The sequence below is a fragment of the Culex quinquefasciatus genome, chromosome 2 (genome assembly GCF_015732765.1).
Source record: "Culex quinquefasciatus strain JHB chromosome 2, VPISU_Cqui_1.0_pri_paternal, whole genome shotgun sequence".
Taxonomy (NCBI): domain Eukaryota; kingdom Metazoa; phylum Arthropoda; class Insecta; order Diptera; family Culicidae; genus Culex; species Culex quinquefasciatus.
The window spans coordinates 63783843-63808268 of NC_051862.1; the positions used below are offsets into that span (position 1 = coordinate 63783843).

A 24426-nucleotide genomic window follows, 5' to 3' on the forward strand; every position below is an offset into this window, starting at 1 on the left:
TGGGACTTTACACGAAGGGATAGTTTCCCCTTGAGCTTTGTTGATAAGAAACCGCGTTCAATCGTCTTGGCGCATTCAACAAATTAAATGATTTTTTTTAAGTGCAGACAATTCCGGAGTTTTAGCATTTAAAAGTCGTTTTATTTAAGATAATTTCATTCTTTATTTCATCAGCGATCATCAATAAATATAATAAAACAACACGTAAGGATACTTTCCTCTTATAAAAGCTATTTGGTTCGACTCTCAGCAATGCCTCTTCATCATGCGTCAAATAACAAATCGTTTTTCTCGTACAAAACTTAACCTTTGAGATTACAGCTATTATACGCTACGTTAGAGGGTGAAGGCGATAATAATCGTACAAATGTTACGTGAATTTTTGGTGCTTTTTCTGTCTTAAAACTATCGCACAAGTACGTGTGTTAAAAAGAAGGCCAAGCCGCAAACGCGCGTGCTTATCGTTTAAGGTCAACCTTTTGTAAAATATGGCGATTGTGCTAAGCATTGTTTCGCGCGCTCTGACTGACCCTAAAAAAAATCGATAAATCTTAACCACTATCAACAATTAGCTCCTGCACTCTAGTCGCAGTCAGTCGCAATGTTACACTCCCACGCATCCTGAATTCGTTACGAATCAATCTCAATTCTTCTTATCGTCCCGTTTGCTGGCACGCTCCGGCAGAACCGGAGTCATGGTGGCATCTCCGTTGGCCGGATGCGTCCCGTTTGCCGTCGGAGTGCTCGTTTGGACCACCGCCAGGTCGTCCGTGCCCGGCGTGTGAACCTGGGACTGCTGCAACGAAGCCGCCTCGGCCATCTGCAGCCCGATGGTGGCCCCGATCTTGGCGCTGGCCTGCCGGAAGCTATCGCTCAGCTTCAGCTGGACCACGTTGATGCACATCGAGGTGAGGGCCAACCCGAAGATCAAGTACAGAATGCTGCACATCATGTAGATCGGATGCTGCGGCACAAAGTCACCGAAGCCGATCGTCGAGATGGAGATGAACACAAAGTAGAACGCCTCGAAGAAGGACCAGTTCTCCCAGGTGTAGTAGATCGTAGCCCCGAACAGCATGTACGCGACCAGGATGAAGATCGCGATCGAGATGGGCAGGTTGAACTCGTCGTCGATCTCGAACGTCTCCGGCTGGGGCGTGGTCGGTGAGTCGCAGGTTAGCGGGGGCGGTGGATAGGGGCCGATGTCGCCGGATGTTGACGGTTGGGGTTGGTCCGTAGAGGGTTGGTGGTTTGGGGTGGTTGAGGTGTTGGCGGTGGTCACAGGTTGGAGCTCGTGATCTCCGCTGGGTCGGCGCACCATGTCGTAGACGACGTTCAAGCCTTTCATTACATCCTGTGAAGAGGAAATAGGTATCAGTTCTGGAGATATTTATATTTTTTTTTCAAAACAAAACTTAAAAACTTCAATGGAAATAGAAATCTAATGGGTTAGGTTAAACATATTTTGAATTTTATGAAACTCCAATGCACAGAATCGCAAAAACTTTTCGCAGATTTTTTTTCAATATTAACATTTTTTGGAAACTTATGATTGCAAAACAAGTAGATATGTGTCAAATGCATTTTTAAACACTTTTTTCATGCAAATGTTAAAACTATGGCTTGTATTTACATTTTTTAACTTTTTTTTTTAATTTTCTTTGCCCTCCCCCCTCGACTTTGGTCAGAGCCGAGAGACATAAACTTCAAAAAAGCCTAATTTTCAAAAAAATCAAGCGAAATTTACCTCAAAAAGCTTCAGGCAAATGTAAAGTTGTGCGGCTGTCAAAGTTTTTTAAATATCCCCAGAACTCGATTACCCGATGTTTCAATTTTCCGAATCAAATCAAGAACAAAAAAAATCTTAATCATATTTTTTTTTATTTGCTAACTTTGAAAGTCAAATTCTAATTCTGCGACCTCATGTTAGACAAATTGAAATGGTCGATTGCCTTGAAAACTAGCAATTGCATTTTCTCTTTAATTACAGTCATCCCACATATTCGGAACACCCACAAATTCGGAACACTTTTGTGGTAATTTGTCAATAGGATGCAAAATGCAACTTTTCTGTCGACCCTGCTATTTTTAGAACCTTTATTTGGACATTCTCTTGCTATTTCACTAGTAAAAGTAGTAGTTTTTAAACAAAAACCTGCCTTTCAAGACTATTTTAACCAGAGCAGCAAAACACTGCATCCAAATTGCCTGTTCCATAATTGTGGGATTTTATTGTGCCTCCCACAATTCTGGAACACCTGAATTTAACTGATATTTTTACAAAAAAGTTATCAGACCATTCATAAAACATTACTAAGCATGAGTTTTATTGGTTTCAGAGTGCAAAGTTATTATTTTGTTAAAAATATGTGCTCCTGGAGAGAAAAAAAAAGTTTGTTTACATCGTAAGAAAAAAGTGTTCCGAATTTGTGGATTTCAAGGGTCAATATTTTTCTTTAAAAACTTGATATAAAACGTAAAAATATACAGCCGGTCTATACATCAATCGAAAGATCCCAAGAAAAGCTTTCACATGAAGGTAATATCAAATCATTATGTTCAATTATCGATTTTCCATGATTTGTTGAACATTGGCCGATCTGTAAACTGTTCCGAATATGAGGGATGGCTGTACCGCCATTTTGGCCGTCAATACGAGATGCATTACAATTCTGACTGTGCTTCAATATTTTAGAAAATGGCATAAACATTTTTGTTTTTATCTTTCGACTAAATTTGCACTCTAAATAATCAAATATTCGAAAGAACACGTATTAAAATAAAATTTAAAAATCAAATAAAATTTAATTTATTGTAATAACAATTTAGTTTTCAATTGTAACCACCAAAATAAAATTATTACTCACCACCGACGGAAGTCCTCTGTATGGCTTCAAAAACAATTGTAAGTTGATAAGCGAAAGAAATAAACTGAAGTGAACTGAATATTTATTTGGCTTCTTGAATTTATTCCTGCATTTTCCTAAAGTGGCGGAAACCAACACTGAAAAAATGTATAATGTTTGTAAACTTTTTTTAAAATCCTTTTTTAGATTTCAAATTCAACATTTTAAATGCAGAATGCTGATTCTGTCAAGTTTCCACCAAATATTTAAATTTGAAGAATGTGGATTATGCCTTTTAAAAACCGGGCTTCGACGGGCTCCGATCTAAAATTTTGCCAAAAATCCATATTTCAACCAATTTTTGATCTTTTAACAGCATTGGAAAAAGAACTCTCAAAATTTCAGAAATTTTTTGGGTCGGAAGTTTGACTTGTGTGCTGTGACTTTGCCAATTGCCAATTTGGCTGTGTTTTTGACTAACATTTCCTATATTTTATGTGAAAATAAGTTTGTATTGATTATTGTATTGTCCCAGAATATGCCTCTATGCATTACATACAAATTAATTGATAATTGTATCATTTTAAAGTAGAAAATGTGAAAAGCAAGCCAATACTAAAAATGGAAACTAGGAAAACATAAAACAAGAAAAGTAGAGATTTTCTCAGAACAAAAGTTGCTCAAAATGACCTCCTGAACAAGGGAAAAAAATATTTAATAAAAATGAACATACCTGAACTTGCGACGTCTTGCGCACCTTTCGGAATGACCCGGTATAATACAACCGCCTAACGTACGCCCACAGGAACTTGATCCCTCTGGTGAACAGCTTGCCAAAATCCGCCAACACTATCAAGAAGATCGGTATCCCTATAATGGCGTACACAATCGTTAACGCCCTGCCCGTAGTCGTGGACGGCGTTATGTGACCATAACCTGCAATTATAAGAAAGATTTGACGGGGTTAAAAAAGATTTAAAGATACAAGAAGATCCTTAAAGTTGAAACCACGAGGTTCTTTAAATTACCCATTGTTGACACCACAGTCAGTGAGTAGATCACACCGTTGACAAAGTTCCACGCCGTGTTACCGCTGTAGGTCTTCATTCCTGCCTCGAAAGCGACCTGCAGTTCCTCCTCAAACTTGCGCAGCCTAGCCCTAGCCGTTGCCTTCCAGTCTTCTTCCCTTTAAATGAGTGACCAAAATCCGGTTATCAAACCATTCATAAACCAAAAACAATTCTAACCATACTTCTGATTATGACTGGACAACCAAAGATGGTCGATGAAATCACGCTTGACGCGCTTCACGCCACACTTGTACTGCGACTCAAAGGTTCCTTCCGTGACCCGGAAGATGATCCCTCCGACGCCGCAAAGCAAAACCATCACTCCAAAGTAGAAGCAACACTCGTTCACCTGGAGACGCATTCGGCGGATCTCCAACGGATTGTCGTCAATAAAGTCCAACCAAAAGTCTTTCATTTCGCCCAGAATCTCCGACCAGCTGAACTGATCCCCGTCCTTCTCCACGTAGACCAGCAGCGCTCGTCTTCGTTTCTTCTCCTTCGGTCCTTCGACCGTCTTCTCATCCGCTACGGACAATTCCTTCTTTTCCTCTTTCTTCTCATCTTTGCTCTCTGTTACATCTCCCACTTTCTTCTCCTCCACCACGCCAACCTTCTTATCTTCCTTATCATCCTTCACGACCTTCCTCTGCGTCAGCACCATCTCTGGTTCGACCTTCTCTGGAATAACCTCCTGCTCCACGACTGCTTCCACCACAACCACTTCCGGCGCGGTCGGCTCCTCCGCCTCCGGTGGAAAGTCCGACGGAAGCTCCGACTCCGGCTCGGGAGACGTAGCCAGCTCCGGCGTTCTCGGTAGCTGCCTCACCGGTTCAACCTTGCCCGACTTTGGTCGCTTCGGCTTCCTCGGTGAAAACCTCCTCCGAATCGTTGCCATCTTCTCCTCATCGCTCGTGTTGTGATCAGCCTCGTCCTCGCTGCTCGAAGCCGATGCGCTGGAAGTCTTCGGCACTACCAGCAGCAACTTCTTGGTCGGCCCGGGTGATACCGGCGTCTTTGACCTCGTGGGAGGAATCGGTGGAAGCACGGGAGCTTCGATACTCTTGGAACGATCATCCCGCTCGCGATTCCTCAGCTCAACCTGGAGCTTCTTCCGCTGCTCCTCGAGCAGCTCTTCCCTATACTTCTCGAACCGTCTCAACCTCATCCGATCCAACTCTCGCTTTTCCTGCAAGAACTTGAGCTTCTCCAGTTCAAACTTGCGCCGTTCCTCGTTGAAGCGGGACAAGTTGGTGGCCGCAGGAGAATCTCCAGTGCCAGCATCGCCGGTGGAAGTGTTCTTGCCCCGTTCGGATTGGTAGCGTTCGATGCGTTCGCGACGTTTGCGCACCTCGGTGTCCGAGACCTTGCCACCGTCGCTGGAGTCGTCGGTTTTTGGTTTACTGCTGTAAAGGGATATGATGTGGGGTTTAGGGGACAATTTGAGTTGGGTATTTCAGTACAAGAAATTCGTCAAAACAGTCCCCGAATACGCATTTGAATGTTTGAAATAACTAAAATTATTTTACTGAACAATTCTGCAATTACATGTGAAAACCAAAAAGAAAAGGACTTCAATTGGGCTCAAAAATTGATATAGAAGAGTGGGAAGACTTCGATTCTAGACTGTATCTCGTCAGTGTGAATCAACATGAAATGTTCTAAATAATCTACACAGCTTCTCTTGGGATCCATATTTTTATAGGAAATTTTCTAGAGTTCTTCTTTTTTTTTACGATAAAAAATGGATGTAAAAAGATTTTTTTTGCATTTTTTTAAGATCGAAGCCTGCCTAGAGGTGGGATTGGGCTCTGGAGGGTTAACAATGTATAAAAATCCATGATGAAATTTTGTTGAATGTGAAAGTTGTAGGGCCGCACAGTCAACATTCGATAAAAATAGGTACACTCATTTAAAAATTAAAACATTACCTGTTTTGTTATTACACTTTTTAACACAAAATATTGAATTGCATTATTTTTGAAAACTTAAATTTTTAATATATTTTAGACATCTAATGAGCTATGATCCAGCAAGGGCAAATAAAAGTGTTGCCAATTTTTCGAAACAAAAAATCAAAATTACCGTCATCAGGGGTGACATTGGGATTAGGTCATACAAAAATGCTCAAATATGTATGAACCAATTTCACACCCCAGACCCAATGTCACCCCTGATGACGGTTTTTATAAACATTGAAAAAAAAGTCAAAATAAAAATTCACTTTATTTTAAGATGCATTTTGAATGGGATTTGCCAAAGTTTCAAAATATTTTTTTTTGAGTGGTTCCGAAATTGTTCTATAAAACTGTCAAGCAATCAAGCAATAATTTTAAAAATAAATATGAATAAATGTTTAAAAGTTATTATTTTCCTCTATAAGGGAGAGTGGGGAGACTTCCCCTTTTTTTGTATCGCACATAACTCTGTCAATTTCTCACAAAACTTCAAACTTTTTGTATGAATTGAAAGCTTAAACATTCATCTATGTTTGGCTAATAAGGGTATTTCATCAGATGAACTCTTCGAATCATGCCAAGCGTTTTATAAAAATATTTTAAACCGGCATTTTTAAAATATTAGGGGTAACTTGATCCCCCTTTCAACACTTTGAAGAAATCTTAAGCAAAATGTTTCTTATTCATCCAAACTTTTAATTTACTATAAGTTACAGCAATTTCACATAAAACCTGCACGTTTGTGTTCAAAATATAACAAGTTTAGTATGTAAAATATTTAAAAAATTAAAATATAATTTTTTAGACCAAAATTATGCATGTTTACAAAAGCTGGAAATTTTTGTTTACAAAACTTTTGAAAAAAGGTTCAAACTGCAGTAAGTTATGTACAACTATACTAAAGGAAACTATGTATGAAAACCCGGCCCAATTAATTAATCTTTAGGCTGATTCCAGTGACTGTAAAAATGCAGGGATCAAGTCTCCCTAAACGCACTTTTTTAAACAATTGATTGTAAAAATAGTATGACGATAAATTTAACATCAAATGCGTAAGGGTTTTGGAGTTGATAAGTTTATCAAACAATTAACATATAAATAATATTTTTTTGAATATTTTTTTAATGTTTTCTATGCATATCAAAAAAAGAAAAAAAGATCTCTTGGAAGTTTTTTGCAGCTCGTTTTAGAAAAATGTGTGTAACTCAATCTAAACATTTTTTATTTATTTCTTTGTGTTCTACAATGAGTTTTAGTTCATTTCGCACAACTTTCTAGAACAAAGCTAATTGTTTTACCCACATGCTGACGAGATACAGGCTTGGGATCAAGTGTCCCTGGGGATCAAGTCTCCCCACTCTCCCCTACAAATACCGTAAATTGGGGTAAACCCGAAAGAAAAAATGGGAATATACTGAATGAGAAGTGTTCAAAGTATCTCAAAAAGTAGTTATTACTTGAGTTTTTAACATATTTTGGAAAAATAATAAAAGAATAGTTATCTCTAACTTTGAAAACATTGATAAATGTGACTATTTCAATACTCTCAAAGTGTCATGTTCTCAATGAAATTTGGTTCGAACCGGAAAAAGGAATGGAATGCATCATTGGATTCTTTGGACATTTTAACACTAAGAACAGTTTTTATCAGTTCTCCAATTACAAGTTTCAAGTGCATTGAAACAGAAATCTAAATTATCTTCTAATTTGAAGGCATTTTAACCCTCTACAACCTAACCCCGCCTTTAGACGGGCTTCGATCTAAAAAATCGCCAAAAATCAATTTTCCAACCGATTTTTGATCTTTAAAATGCATTGGAAAGAAGAACTCTTAAAATTTTAGAAAATTTCAGGGTTGGAAGTTTTACTTGTTTTACGTGACTTTGCCATTTTTTAAAATGTCATTTTTTTAGGGGTCAACTTTGGCTGTGTTTTTTATTAACATTTCCTATATTTTCAGCAAAAGAAGTATGCAGTAATAATGTCCCAGACTATGCCTCTACGCATTTTTTTGCAATTTAAATGATGATGGTGCCATTCTATAGCAGAAAATGTGAAAAACATGCAAAAAATTGAATAAGTGACTGTAAAAACGTGAAAAAATTAGATAGGCAAAATGTAATTATATTAGGTGGTATAATGGGCCAAATACTACCAAAAACAAACATAAACTAAACAAGATAAATGCAAATTAAAATACTTAAAAATAAAACAACAAAAATATAAAACAAGAGAAGTAAAGAATTCGTAGAACAAAAGTTGCTCAAAATGACCTCCTGAACAAGGGAAAAATAAACATTTTCGAAAAAAAAATTTGGGCAGTAGAGGGTTAAATAGGACAAAAATAACAGTTAACTTGAAAAATGATTGATGCATGCAGCATATATTTGTGAAAAACAATATCTAATTAGTTTTGATCAAATTTGGAACTTTTTAGTTACTCAACCTCGAATTTCAATACATTATAATAAAAGTTAATAAGGCTGGTACAAAAAATCAAAGTTTTTGTCTCCTTCTTTTCAAAATAATTGAGCATGTTTGGGTTTATTCAAAAATCCTTTGAATTTTTGAAAAATTTTGATTTATAGCACAGCAATTTTTTTTTCGCTTAAATTTGTGTTTTCGTTACAATTTTTGAAAACTTATGATTGCAAAACTACAGAAATAGTGTGAATGCATTTTAAATTACTTTTTCAGTCAAATGTTGAAAATATCGCATGTTATTCCATTTTTTATATAAATATTTTTTTCCACCCCCCCTTGATCACACTCAGAACCGAGGGACAAACACTTTGAAAAAAAAAATGCATATAGCTAAACAAACATTTAATTAGGAATTTTTCAAATGAAAAGTAACCTTACGTAAGTCAATTTGAATTAATCATTTCAAATTGCAAATTTTCAGGATGAATTCACTAAAGCGTCTAATTTTAATAACTTTGGAAAAAATAATTTAGCATTCTAAATTCATTCGTGCAGGCAAAGTTTTTTTTTTATTTAGAAATAAAACTTTAATTGTAGGGTACGTCGACGTAAGACGGCTATGCTCTTGTTTTTCATTTTAAATTGATAAAAGTTACCCAAAAATCTTAAACAGAATGACGCGCAAAACAAAACCAAAAAAAAATTTAGGCATATAATTTTGAAAAATTAAATTATGACTAAGAACACAATTTTATATTTTTTATTTGGGAATTCCAAGAATATTAAATTTTTCATGATTCATATTAGTTATTAGGAATAAACATTTATAAATTACAAAATAGTTAGTTCCAAATTATACAAAAAAATCCTAAAATAACTCTCAATTTGTCACATTTGTTTACATTCCGCATCAATCCACATTAGAAAATGCACCAAAATGTAAACATCTACCCCTCCCCCTCATTTGCTTGGCACCATTCCAATAAAAAGTGTTTTTTTTATTTGCACGCGCTTGGTATTCGGGGGTCGGTCACATTTCCCTTTTCACCCAGTGTCGGTCATGTCACCAATTTGTAAAATTCTGTCGTCACGTCGCGTGTCAAAGTCCGTCGTCGTGTAACATACCGCGACCCGGTCAAACTTTTCTTGGCACGTCGCAGCAGCGAAAAGATCTCCGGACTGCTTGGCACCGACTCGACCTCGACTTCCCGCGGGACGGACCGGCTCCGGGGCGTCATTGTGGCGAGTTTTTTGTCCTTCCTGGCGAGAATCTTGTTCCGGTGGCTGCTGTAGTCCATGGCCCGTTCAATGAAGCTCTTCTTGACGCCGCTTCCGCCGCTGCTGCTGAGGGATCCCTTTCCTTCGGAGCCACTCTGGTCGTCCGAGGCCTGACTCTGGCTGGCGGAACCCTCGCCGGTGGCGCCATCCCGGGACGGATCCGGCGTGGATTCACGCAGCTGACGGGCCGTCTTGCGACGTCTACGGGCCACCACAGCTGGGACGTCTGGCTTGGGCTGCTGATCCATGGTTGAAACTCTCTCTCTTTTAAATTCGCGTAGTCACGAACTCCGTGACGTCACCGAACAACGGTTACTCAAAGTCACACACAGTTTTACGATTAAAAATAAACTCTCTATCGGTCGACTGCTCACGCACACACAGATCCAACTCAGATTTTCCCTAAGCCGGTTATTTCTTCTTCTTAATTTTACAAATTTCCTCTAATTTAAAACTTTGTCGATACTTATCCACTAATCGAAACGCACTAATCAAATCACCACTTTACACTCTCAATCACACCCCAAAATTGCCGTTTTAACGCGGTTTTTTACATCTTTTCGAAGGAACCGAAAAAATAAGGCGATGGAAAATGGTGGAAAATTTTGACTCGCGCAACGCGGCAAACGACCCAACCAAACGACGACCGTTCGGGACCGCTGCTCGGAAAATTCTGAGCGAAATAGCGCTAAAAATATCGGAAAATATCCAAACGACGGCGACGACGACTACCACAGCGACAGTTGCTGCACAGTTGGAAAATGAATCAAAATTGTGAGCATATTATTCTGATATTTATTGAACAAAACATTGTTTTGAAGTTTCAATTATAGTTTCTGAAAAACACGTTTTTATTTTTTTTGTTAATTGAATTCGACTTAAAAGTTAATTCTTGACACAGTAAAAAGAATAATCAAATGGGGTAACTTTACAATGTCTTTCTTGATTTTTAATCATGCTTATTAACTAATTTCCATCAATATAAATTTTAATTTACTTTGTTTTTAATCTTATTTGCATTTTATTTTTAAAAAGATTAATTTCTGGAAAAAAAAATAAGAAAAATTGCCTTACTTTATTTGTACTGTGTGGTATGCAGACGAAGTCTACGAAGAGAACGCTTTGTGAATATTGCAGGAATATGAGTCGCAGTTAGTTGTTGCTACGGCCAGCTGGTGATCGAGAGAGGTTTCAGCTAGTATATTGGCGCTACTAAAGCTGTTTTTGAGATGAAAAACTGTGCAAAATGGGAAAGAAGAATAGTGTTAAGATTTTCATTATAGAAATTTTTTTTTCAAAATAAAAATAATACTTGTTAATTTTTTATTAAAAAAGGACATTTTCCAGTATATCAAATATTTGCAAAAAAATAACATTTATCATTGCTTCTATAAATTGTTTGTTTTATTTATATTTCTCGTTTTAAAGCAAAGAACCAGATTGAAATCTTTTCCAAGCCATGCAGGAATGTTTGCCCAAAATTTTCAAAGTTTAGCGAAAGTTAAAAAAATCAACGTATCCGAAACATTCAAAATTTAAGGATTTTTATCAATCATATATTTTTTTAGCCACATTCAAATAAACGAAATAAAATTTAAAGTAGAAGTGTAATGTGTAAATGTGTGCTCTGCAGAGTAATGTATTTTTTTCTCAAATCTACTCAGTCCAGATATGCAGAGGGTTTGAAGATTTTGATGACACGCGACTATAAAAACAGCACTCTACTATGAAAATAAGAGAAAAAAAGCAAATTTCAGCACCAGCTGGTTAACCAGTCACCACTCAACGATGCATAATTGGGATTTGACGCAATGCAGTGAGTAGAAGAAGACTAGCACCAACACCGCCCATTCAACAGATTACCCCCCTCTCAATTTCTCTTTCTAAGCAGCCTGACTTACTGACTGTGACAAACCTCTGTCGTTCTGCCTCACCAAAAGTGCCGTAAAAATACCATCACACGCTCTCTTCTCTCGAAAAAAAAAAACGCTCTCTGTCATGCTCTCTCGGTGGAAAACATATGATTTTTCCGGCAGAAGGAAAAACAAAACAGAAAACGAATCAAACGTTTTCACTTGTCGGTTAGTGGGACTTGCGTGTCGCAGCTTGGTGGTTGGAGTTAGGTGGGTGATGTGACATCATGTGTTGCACGATCGTGGGAACGCTACGCAAAATGTTGCGGGGTGTTTACAGCTGGCGACAAAAAGTGTCACGGCAACTGTAATGAGGTGTGATTTGGATGAATTTTGATGATTTTTGAGTTAAATGATAGATACAAAATAAAACATTTTTTAATATTTTTTTAATAAACTCCCGAACTAAATCTTAACTTTCAATTCGTATTGTAATAAAATAGAAATTATTCGATGTTTGTTTTTTTTTCTTTACATTTTGTTTGCAAGAAAGAGCTTATTATAAAAGTGATAATGTTTGAAGTTATTAAGCAGGCATTATTTGATTATAGATTGATTTATCATAGTTATCTAGGCATACTTTAAGTTGACGATGGCCCACTAAACCGTTACTAAAAAAATAAAATGACTTATGTATCGCATAAGTTTTTTTTAGTTTAAAAGAATGTTTGATGTTACAGTGCCGCAAAACTAAGATTATGTGAAAACTAATGATTGCAAACAGACTGTGCTGCTGTACAATGCATTTTACATGCCTTTTTGCCTGAAAATGTTTATATTGTGGCTTGATAATTCAATTTGTATACTTATTTTTTTCTTTCCCCCTCGACCATGGTCAGATACGAGAGACAAAATTTTTGAAAGATATTTTCATCGGCTCAAATATTTTTTTTAGAAAAAAAAATTGTCTAGCACTGATTGGCACTCAAATTCTAATCAGTAATATTTAGGTGTTTTTTTTATGAAAAATTGATGTTAATGTTTTACTAACTCTAATTGGCACTTTCAACTTGGTTTTCGAGGATTGATGAAGATAGGTAATAAGGGATCATCGATAAACCACGTGGACACTTTTTTGAAATCTCAGAGACCCCCCCCCCCCTCCCTCCTCGTGGACAATTTCCATACAAAACAATGTTTTGTATGGAGCGAGGACAATCTTTGACCCCCGCCCCCTCCCTCCCTTAAGGTGTTCACGTGATTTATGGATGGTCCCTATGCAGTTTTAATCAGAAAAAAATCCCATATTTTAATAGCTTTTTATCACAAATGCTTGAAGTCTCAAAATACGTATTTCAAGATCTTTTGATTTTTTTAATTAACCCTCTACAACCTAACCCCGCCTTTAGACGGGCTTCGATCTAAAAAATCGCCAAAAATCAATTTTCCAACCGATTTTTGATCTTTAAAAAGCATTGGAAAGAAGAACTCTAAAATTTTTAGAAAATTTCAGGGTTGGAAGTTTAACTTGTTTCATGTGACTTTGCCAATGTTTTTAAAAATGTCATTTTTTAGGAGTCAACTTTGGCTGTGTTTTTACTAACATTTCCTATATTTTCAGTAAAAAGAAGTATGCAATAATTTTTATAGCTTCCCAGTCTATGCCTCTACGCAGGTTTTTGCTATTTAAATGATGATGGTGCCATTCAATAGCAAAAAATGTGAAAAACATGCAAAAAAAAAATCAAAAAATGACTGTAAAAACGTGAAAAAATGAGATAGGCAAAATGTAATTACATTAGGTATTAGAATAGGCCAAATACTACCAAAAACAAACATAAACTAAACAAGATAAATGCAAATTAAAATACTAAAAATAAAACAAGAAAAACATAAAACAAGAGAAGTAAAGTTTTTAGTAGAACAAAAGTTGCTCAAAATGACCTCCTGAACACGACGAAAACGAAGTTGACTTAGAAGCTGTCGGCCACCATTGCTAGTACCAACCACTAGTGTCTTCCTTTTTATCTACAAGGACTTCGCCGCCCTGGGCTCCTAAGTGTGTGAGTACGGCACAGAGCGACGGCGCCGGATACCCATATTTACACAAAGAATTTTAGAGCGCCCGCCGCGGGATTCGAACCGGCGACCTCTGGATTGTGAGTCCAGTGCGCGGTCCGATTGATCCACACGGGCGGGACATGGAATAACAAACACTAGAAAAATAAATATTTTCGAAAAAAAAAATTGGGGCAGTAGAAGGTTAATGTTTTTTTGTAAAACAGGCATTTTTGGTACACAAAGAATCACGGGCAGAATTGTTTCCACCAAATTATGAATTGATATTTGCCTAAATCTGCTTATAAATTAAAACTATAGAATTGGATTAGCTAAAAGTAACTATAACAAATTTTTAAAATGTTTTAACTCGGTGTCCCGAACAACAGTTTCAAAAAAGTTCTGACAATTTCTGTAAAAAAAATTCAACAAAGTTTGCAAAAAAATAATTTTTTTTGTAAGATTCCTAGAAAATTAATGGATTTTTTGCCGCTGAGTTATGAATCACTGTTCAAATCTGTAAAAATGGATTGTAAAAAATTACCTATTACAAATTCTTCTATTAAAAATAAAAACAATCAATGGAAAAAAATCTGAAAATAAAAAAAAAATATTTCAAAAACTGATACAATTGATCGAAAACTATTTAAAATACAGTCGACTCTCTGGTTGTCAATATCCAAGGGACCGTCGAGGAAGAGAAGCATCAGTTTACAGAACGATGCAAAATGAAGACTCGATTGAAATTTGTTTTTTCTTGCTAACCAGCTCAGGGAGAGAATCATGGCAACGTCCAGCAAACAAAAACGAATAAATGTCAAACACCCTTCAAAGCTTAGTTTTTCAAAGAAAAGTGTCTATGCAAGCCATGAGAAAGTGAAATTATTGACAACCAGAATAGATATTTAAAGCAAATAGAATCCAAGGGACCGTCGAGGAAGAGATTCTTCAAGCAAGAGAAAATATCAAGGAATAAAGACAACCGAATGCAGTTTGAAGGGACTGAGAAATTCATCGGTACATGGGGCAATATTGATATCGAGAAGATCGACAGCCAGAGAGTCGACTGTATCTATTTTTCATAAACTTATTTTCATTAGATTTTTTTTCGGTGCTGTGACCTGGTTAGGACCGAGAGTCTTGCAATAATACATTTGAAAAACAAAACACAGTGAAAATCATGACTGGGTCCAAGCGGGTCTAACTTTCCACTTTGGGGTTGCACCGGGACGAGGGACAGTATTTGCTTGACTAAATGTTTAAGAATGTATGACAATTCGAAATTTTCTACACGGAGAGAAATGCCAGAAATTTTAACAATTAAAATTGTTGATTTTACTTTCGTAAATTTTAACAAAAACGTACTTGTTACTGGCAATTTTCAGTTAAATTAACCAAAATTTAGTATTAATTTAATAACCCGTTTGTTGAAAATGCTAAAGGCAAAAAGCTAACAGATTTTCCTAACTCAAATGAACGTGCTCGACTGTTAGCTTTGGTTTTAGAAAAATCAAGAATTTTGTTGGTTGAATATAATTAACAATTGGTTGAATATTTAAAAGACGAACTTTGGTTTGTTTACGTCTGTCATTTGGAGTCAGGATTAGAACGAGAGCGGTCGATTTGTTGAGTTTGTGTTGTTAATTATGAAGTGAGAGGATGTGAAAGGTAAAAATTACACTATTTAGCTAATGTTGAAGTGGCAAATCAAAGTGTTGCAACTGGGGAGGTGGAATTGGTGAGTTGGTTTGTTGATGATTTCTTTGCAGGTGATAAACTATGAAGAGCAAGAGGACGACCTTCGCCATGAGGACCTCTGATGCGAGTGAGTTGAACACGTTATAAGAATGTTTGAAGGAAAGAGAGGGCAGTAGAACGGAGATGCGGGCCAACTCTTCAGGGATAGAGCAGCCCGGGCAAATTTAACAAAATTTTGGTTAATCTAAGTAAGTATTAGTTTATTTATCTAATGTGATTCTTGTTATAAAACTGAATCATTAAAAAGCTTCACGCTTACGACGGATAAAATCTTAATGAATCATTATTTTTTCAGAATCATCAATTATAAAATACATAGAAATGCGTATACATGACACCATGAAAAAATATAGAGATGAAGTCAAATATCAAAAAAATAAGCATATATAAAATATATAAAAGAATAAAATTATTATCTTGAAAGTTTTGTTGCAATACGACTGCTCAATAACTGGTAAGCTAAACTCAAAATATTTTTTCAGGAATCGGAGTACGTTGAAAAAAATGAATCAAATGCAGTGAAAGTGTGTTGCCAAAAGTAATTGTTAAATTAATGCAAGCTTGGTAAGTAGCATTATTGATATTTCTTCTTTCCTCATTATAATTACATTTATTTACGTTCTTTTTTAAAGTTTATAGCCGAAATTAAGATCTTTTTTATTAAATTACTAATAAATTTCACATGTCTATTTGCAGCAAAAGGTTCACTTTGGTGAAAATTCTGTGTCCCACCACAAGAAAAATAGCTAAACCTGAGACCGTTTTAGATGATGATGACTTATCGGATGATTTCACAGTGATGGTAAGTGAATACAACACTTAATTGTATACAACATAATAAAAATATAAGCTTAAAACTTGGTGAAAATTTTGCTCAGTATCTATTTTTAGGGAATTCACGAGAAATTTGTAATATGCTTTTTTATTATTTTTTGAGATTAATGCAACGTAATTTTATAAAACATTAGTCAAACTTTACATGTTTTATAACAACAGTTAAAAAAAGTTTTGTTTTGATGCTTTTTAACAGTAATTTAACAACTGAATGCAAAAAAACACAAATTAGTACAAAATGTTAATTTTTTAGGCAGAAATAATGCGAAAATAAAAACACTCAGCATTAATTTGTGAGGCATTATTACAAAATTTACTGCAAATTCAATAAAAAATATTGCTAACAACAGCTAATTATTGACTACATGTACGAATATTTTTCTGTATTCAAGTAAGACATTTGTTAAAATATAGCTAGAAATTCGGCACAGCCTATATCGTTAGATAATTAAAGAAAAAATATATCAACACTAACATAAATTATGTTTAATTAAGAAATGTTTTGTTATAAACCACTAATAATTTGCTGCATGCAAAAATATTTCGGTTGATACAACGAAAAAAAATTGTTGAAAAATAGTTGAAAAATATGTCCCAGCCAGTTTTTAACAGAATATTCCACAATATTTCAGCTGAAAACAAGAAATTTTTAGTTAATTTTCTGAAAAAAATATTCTAGCAGTTTTTTTCGGCCATTTAACTAACAAAAATGGCAATTCCAACTATTTTTTTTTAGTTAATTTTAGTTACTGGTGGTCAGCTATTTCGGGTTAACAAAATCAACAATCGATTGTTGAAAAAAAGCTGTGTAAAAAATTAACCCATACTTTTAGTTAAATTAACCAAGATTTTCTTAGATTTGCCCCGGCCGGTCTCTCCGTGTAATATCATCAAATAGGGTCTATTTTATCTGATAAAATAAAAAAAAACTGTTCATGAATTTACAAATGTTAACAATGATTGTAATAGATAATTTTTATGAAAATTTAAATTTTTGGCCATTAGTTTTGTTGCATTTTTTTTTAAAGAACAACTCTGTACATATTTGAAGATAAAAAAAATGTTCAGCAAAAGTGTTCAATGATATCATGACAAATTTACCGTTAGAAGATGGCCTGAATGCAAAAATGGGTAACAAGCCCAAGTAACATTTTTTTCCAGGATTTCTACAAGAGCTCTTCAAGATAGCTGCAGCATAGCAGTTTGAACCGCGAGGATAAAATTCTCTTCAAAGCTTCTTCAGGAGTTTGGAAGAGTACTTGAAGAGAGTTTTATCCTACCGCGGTCCAAACTGCTATGCTGTAGCTATCTTAAAGAGCTTTTGTAGAACTCCGGGAAAAAATGTTACTTGGGATGCTCAAATAACCGCTTCTGCTGAAAAAGTGACTTTCCCATAAAAATTGTATGGAAAATGTAATTGGAAAATGAGTTTTCGTCCAATCGAGCTAATGTTCAGGGTTTAGACACAGTACACCCATACAATAATGCCCTGCAATGGATGGTGAAAAGTTAAATTTTAACCACCCTAATTGGAATGCTAAATCAGAGAACAAATTATTTCTTTCAATGATGTTTTACAACTAAAACAACAACTATGTATTCAAATCCCAACGATTTATAAACCACTCAACCACAACATAAGATTACAATCCCCAATAATCCCGCAACACCACGTCCCCATCACAATGTCAAACATGATAATTTGACTGGCAAAATAACACAAACACACCACTTTACATCCCACTGACTAACTGACACGTACCGTAATAGCGCGCGCGCCAATATCGGACATCGGGAGGAAGCTATCATTTCCTTGAGACGGTTAAGAAAACACCCCAACCCATTACTTGACTGTCGTCCATTTGGGTCAAGCACACGTCCGTCCCAACTGCTACTGATGCTGCTCAAGTTGGTGCGATTTTAGAACGTACGTCAAACTTCTCATCACTCGTTTCGGAAGAAGACTTGGGGCCCGGATATTTATCTTGGACTAGGTTGGAGTTTGTCACGAGCCACCTGTTGTTTACGCTTTGAATCACGGATTTTTTTTTTGCTTTGTTGGCTGCAGTTTGATTACCGAAAATCGATACGCCCCATTTGGCGGTTGATAACGTGGTCAACTTACCAATCGTGGTGTAGATGGTGCCACAGTAGAACACGGCATTCCAAAAGGACCAGGTTTTCTTGCTCTGCTTATTCTCAAAGGATGCCTGCTTGTACGACTCGTACAACACCGCACTGTACTCCTCCACCAGGTTGATCGCTCGACCTTCCCACAGATCTGGATCGGCGTTCTAGACAAGCAAGCAAGAAAATGAAAAACGGAAATAAATTGAAATTTTAATTAAAAAGACCATTTAATCTTCCACCCATCATCGACTATCGTTTAATTTTCATCAACTTCTCAAATTCAAGCAAACTCACCTCCAGCTTTTCACGATCCAACGCCAGTATCCGGAGGTTCTTGGCCAAGATCTTCTTCGCGTGGTTTACGTTCGTCTCCATCTTTTTCTCGTGCGTTCCTGAAGGGTGTTTTTCGTGGGAGTGGATGGCGAAAAGGGGTTGGACAGAAAAAAAGAAGTGAAAAGTGAGTGATGAGTCAAGTTCATTACTTCTAGCGTGCGCGCCGATGAGATGTGTGCGCGTTGCTCGTGGTGTGTTGTTGGACAGAATTGTTGGGACTGAGTGATATAAAATTAGCATTCTGATTGTGTGTTTACGTACTCGAAAATATGTTGAATGATAGCGTGAAATTAATCGTCGGTGGGAAACCACTCACAACAGGGAAGTCAGGATGATGTTTCAAATTTATTTTCATGTGTGTATCTATGTTCGATTAAAATGGGCATTTTTAGAAAAAATATGTAGAGTGAATCATATATTGTCACTTGAACATTTTACAAGCCATCTGGGGTGTGTTTGAAAATTCAATAGCAGTTTATGCAACAACTTGTAACAACAATAAGATAAATAATACGATGAGTGTTGAAAAAATCAAGTTCCACAGTTCCACGAGTTCCATATATTTTTTTTTGCAATTCCGAAAAACACCCTTCGAATGGAATTATAAACCAAATGTCGATGTTTTTAGTCAATTGACCGTTTAAATCAAAACAATGGTAAAAAGTATTACTTTTTTATACAAGTGCTGAAAAGTTCAACTTTTCAGCATCCTTTTTATGCTGAAAAGTAAAACTATCCAATATTTGTTTTGAAAAGTTTTACAATTCGATTCTGTTAATTTTGGTAGGGAAAAGTAGGCTAACAACTATTTTTATTTTTTTTATTTTTTGATATGTTTTAGAGGACATCAAATGCCAACTTTTCAGAAATTTCCAGAATGGGCAAAAAATCTTTGACCGAGTTATGATTTTTTGAATCAATACAGATTTTTTCAAAAATTCAAAATATTGGTCGCAAAAATTTTTCAACTTCATTTTTCGATGTAAAATCGAATTTGCAATCAAAAAGTACTTTAGTGAATTTTTGATAAAGTGCACCGATTTCAAGTTATAAACATTTTTAGGTATCTTTTTTGAAAAAAATCGCGGCCTTTAATTTTTTAAAATTAGTGCCCATGTTTACCCATCTTTAGTAAAAATATTTTTGAAATGCTGAGAAAATTCTCTATATTTTGTTTTTTGAAACTTTGTTGATACGACCCTTAAGGACTGTAATTTAGGGGATGAATAAAAAATCATATCGATAGTTCCCGTATTTTTGAAGATACTAAAATGTCTGTAACAGAAATCTGGGTGCAAAAGCGATGGTTGATGTGTACCGTTAATTGCTGAGATTTTGCCATGCAAAGGTTAAAAAACAGGAAAATTGATGTTTTCTAAGTCTCACCCAAACAACCCTCCATTTTCTAATGTCGATATCTCAGCAATTAATGGTCCGATTTACAATGTTGAAACATGAAACAGTCGTGAAATTTTCCGATCTTTTCGAAAAAAATATCTTTAAAAATTTAAAATCAAGACTAACATTTTAAACGGGCCAAACATTAAATATTACGCCCATTTAAAATGTTAGTCATGATTTTAAATTTTTGAAAATATTTTTTTCGAAGAGATCGGAAAATTTCACGAATGATTCATATTTTATTATTGTAAATCGGACCTATAGTTGCTGAGAAATCGACATTAGAAAATGGTGGGTTGTTTGGGTGAGACTTAGAAAACATCAATTTTCATATGACCGATTCTTTCGTGACGGGACAACGTTTGCACGCATATGTTTTCAGTTTTTTGCTGTTAACTTTAAAATCGGTGGGAAAAGGTACCAATATTTATACAAATTTGGAAAGTACATTAAATTTCCAATAAGATTCACTCCTGCAAATATTTAAAAACACAAAGTTTGAGTCAAGTGAGATACAAATGTAGCGTGACGGGACAACATCGTACAATTGGATCATTTTGATTTTTATACACAAAAGTGAAGAACTCTGCTCTCCTAGTAAGTGTTTGAAAAAATCTTTTTCTACAGTTGTTTCTAAATTGAAAAACGAAGATTTTGCTTCCTGGACCACCCAATTTCGTCAAATTTTGTTGATTTGACAGGTACTTCTTTTCGTGACGGGACAACGCAGATATTTTGCAAAAGAGGGTTTTGCTCGCGTTGTCCCGTCACGAAATGAAGCAATTATGAAAATCTCTACTGACTAGTCAACTTTAACTAATTTATGGTCGCTGATCTCGAATATGACTCCTAGAATACTCCAAAGTATTCAGGGAATGTGCAATCCAAGATGGCGGCCAATATGGCGGTGCTAGAATATTCGATATTTTATAAAGAAATGTTACCGGCAATGAGCAGGTCAAATTCAACAAAGGGTTGCTAAACTCGAATATGAGCCCTAAAATATTCCAAAATACTCAGGGAATGTGAAATCCAAGATGGCGGCCAATATGGCGAAGCTAGAAAATTTGATTATTTTTTTTCAGATGTGTAACATGCAATCAACGGTTCAAATTCAACTAATTTGGGGTCGCTGAACTTGAATATGAGCCATCGAATACTCCAAAGTACTCAGGGAATGTGCAATCCAACATGGCGGCCAATATGGCGAAGCTAGAGAATTTGTTTTTTTTTTCAGGGTTGTAACAGGCAATCAACTAGTCAAATTTAACTAATTTGGGCGCTGAACTCGAAATTATTAAGCCAATAATTTGATCACATTTTTCCATTACCTGAATCAGGAAATCAACAGGCAAATTTGGATTCAGGAGGGTCAATTTAGTCTAGATCGATTAAAATCTGGCCTGTTACACGATTTGCTTCTAGACACGACAAATGAGCATCTTTTTTTTGAATTCGTGTCTTGACCAAAAAATTGGCGTGACGGGACAACGCAAACTTGCGTCAGTCGTAACTCTGGTTCCTTTTGACCAATTTTCGATTTCTAATAAGCATTTTAAAGGGTTTTTCGAGTACGAAGAGAATCCAAAATATGATGCAAATCCGATTTCATGAACGATTGCAAATTAAACAATTGTCATTTTTCGTGACGGGACAACGCTTCTATATACCCCCTTTTTAAATGTCCTGTATAATTTTATACCTACAGAATCTGCTTTTGTCAATAAGAGGGCTTATAAAAGAGTCATTTTACTATTAAATTCCGTTTAGAATGATTAAATATCTGCATTCCATCGATTGATTTGAGCAATTATTTAAAAAAGCTGGGAAAATTAAAAATTTTCAGCGTTTATAAATTTTACAACTTCTGCTCACAGATATGTTTAGAATAAGAACTTTGGTGTGGAAATATGTTTTTTGTGTCGTTCAAATAGTTGGAAAACATGGAAAATTATCAGAACCATCCAAAGTTCAACTTGAAAAAATGACTGCTTGGTAAACAAGTGCTAAGAATCGGTCATATGGCAATATCTCAGCAACTAAGGGTCGTATCAACAAAGTTCAATTAAGCAAAATATAGAGAATATTCTCAGCTTTTCAAAAATATTTTTTTCAAAGGTGGGCAAACATGGGCACTAATTTAAAAAAATTAAAAACTGTGACTATTTTCAAAAAAGTTACCTAAAATGGTTATAACTTGAAAACGGTGCACTTTATCAATATTTCACTAGAGTACTTTTTGATTGAGCACTGGTTGTAGCTGGTCGGTCGTCACGTCGCTCCGCGAAATATTCGTAAACTATCGTGTTTTTTGACATCAGTAGTGTTAGAAAAGTGATGAAATAGGAGATTTGTGACGCGCTGTACTAAATTTGTGTGTTTTTTAATAGTTTTGCGTAAATCTTGTGGTCATTTCGGGCATTTTTGTTGTTGTAATATTCGTGATTTGTTTTGATTCCTGTGCGCGGAGCTTTTTCGTCGTCCCTCTGAGCTGACGATTTGACAGTCGACGAAAGAGTCGATGAAAGATTGAAAGCTCTTGCTCTCGCTTCCCCTGTGTGGGAGCTTTTGTGCAGTGGTGCAGATCTTGTTGATGTTGAATAATCTGCAAGAATTTGTTAAATTGTGAAAAATGCGGATACAATCAGATGAATGTGCGACATGCTCCATTCTCGCTTTTTCAGTGCTTTTTGTGCGTTTTTGAGTGTGCATTTCGAAAAAATAATAAGAAAAGGAAAAAATGCAGTTCTTGATTGCGGCCTAGTTTTAGTGTTTAAAGCGCAATTTAAATTCTTGCGGTCGACGGTGATTTTTTCTTGGAAGAAAGAAGTGTGGCGATCAGTACAACTATCAGTACAATGCAGAAAGAGAAGCAGAAATGTGTTTGCGTGACCGACGAGATGCGGTAGTGTTGGTCTGACGATGACTCGACCGCTTAGACAGATTTGGCCGTGAGAACGCGATGTAAAAGTGTGCTTTCAGTGTTTAAGAGTGAGAGAGCAGCGGCATCGACACTGTTTTCAGTTTGGGTTATGTGAGAAACGGGCTACTAGAGATCTCCACGGATTCTCTCACGCACACCATGTTTCTGTGTTAGTATTTGTATTTAAAGTATTGTTTTGGTTTTGATCGATTGTGATTGGCTGAATTCCAAGCAGCTGATTTTGTTTACACTATTTTCACACAAACATAGGCAAATCGAGTAGCCAAATCGCCTGTTAAAACCAGCTGTTTTCCACGTGCTCGTGGTATAACAAAGGACACAGCTGATTTTGACAGACGAATCATTCTACTCGATTTGCCTATGTCTGCGTGTAACTAAACTCCAAACTAACACACTCTCGCGCGTGGATATCTCTCTTGTGTGCTGATGGTGACCCCAAAATACTGCAAAGCAACCGGGTGAGCGAATTCCAATTGGAATATTCTTGTATGTGTGTGAAGTGTGAGTGGAATTGGACAGGGTTGTTCTTTTGTTACTTTCTAGAATTGTCTTTTCAATAAGAAAAGATATGAAAAGCAAATGATAAAAATATTTTTTTGCATTTTTACCCATGTCGCCTTATTTGTAACCTAACACTTGGCAAAATTTAAGACTCTTGAACATTAATTACATTTAGTTAGTTTTTTGTGTGAATGGTTGTGTGAGTCAATGAATGAGTGTGTATAATGTTAACTAACAACTTGGTTACAGGACAAGATAACTGTGATTTTCGAAAAATACGCGTACAAAGTCGTCCGTCTGTCTAGTTTTTGCTATTTACCTATTTCCAGTTAGTCAGGTTCAATCTTTCCACAGCCGGCTGTCTAAGAATGAACGTTTTAGATAATTTAAACTTTATTCACTAAATACAAATAATACTGGCGGTTCACGTTGAAAAACTCATTTCTAAAGAATCGTTTATCGAAAGACACGCTGATGTTTAGGATAGATGATTAGCGCGCGTTTTTGATTTTTATTTTTATTCGGTTGTGAGTTGCAGGACATTTTTTCGGAGCCTTTCTTGATACACATCGTAGCCGAGTTTCTTTGTTCTATGATTCGCGATTGTTTCATGGGAAGATTCGTACTTAATTGCGTTAGCAAAATATAAATTATATTCGACCATTCGTTTCCCGCGAAATTACCTTTTAGCATTATAGCTCTTAAAGCACGGTGACAAATTTGTTTCAAAACTATTGTTCAAGTCCTTCAGATAACATCATAACTCATCAGTAATTAATTGGTCGCTCATCTTATAATAATTTAAAAGTATAATTAGTCTCAGGTCAACTCTACGTAAATATGTTACGCTGAGTATAATATTTCACTTTTTAATTACACATAATTTGATTCTCTCTTTCCACAGCCGTCTGTCTAAGATTGAATCATTTATGCTAAACTCAACAGCAAATAAACGGGAATAGTCTCATCCGCAGCATCCGATTGTTTGCCTTGAGAATAATACACTACCCTATTAAACAAAATTTATTGATTATTGGGTCA

General features: G+C 35.8%; 1 protein-coding gene across 1 annotated transcript; it reads right to left on the minus strand.

Moving 5' to 3' along the window:
* Positions 1-143: 143 nt before the first annotated feature.
* Positions 144-10241, minus strand: LOC119767093. Its single transcript, XM_038254686.1, has 5 exons — positions 9421-10241; positions 4099-5319; positions 3875-4032; positions 3580-3782; positions 144-1354 (listed from the first exon to the last, which is right to left on the minus strand). The coding sequence occupies exons 1-5, from the start codon at positions 9819-9821 to the stop codon at positions 644-646; spliced, it is 2694 nt and encodes an 897-aa protein (XP_038110614.1). The 5' UTR covers positions 9822-10241; the 3' UTR covers positions 144-643.
* Between the last annotated feature and the right edge of the window lie 14185 nt (positions 10242-24426).

Excerpts from the sequence above, each read along its gene's own strand:
- LOC119767093 (XM_038254686.1), bottom strand. The coding sequence starts at position 9,821 with ATGGATCAGCAGCCCAAGCCAGACGTCCCAGCTGTGGTGGCCCGTAGA. Across the intron at positions 5,320-9,420 it reads AAAAGTTTGACCGGGTCGCG|CAGTAAACCAAAAACCGACG; the intron begins GTATGTTACACG and ends ATCCCTTTACAG. Across the intron at positions 3,783-3,874 it reads GACTGTGGTGTCAACAATGG|GTTATGGTCACATAACGCCG; the intron begins GTAATTTAAAGA and ends TTATAATTGCAG.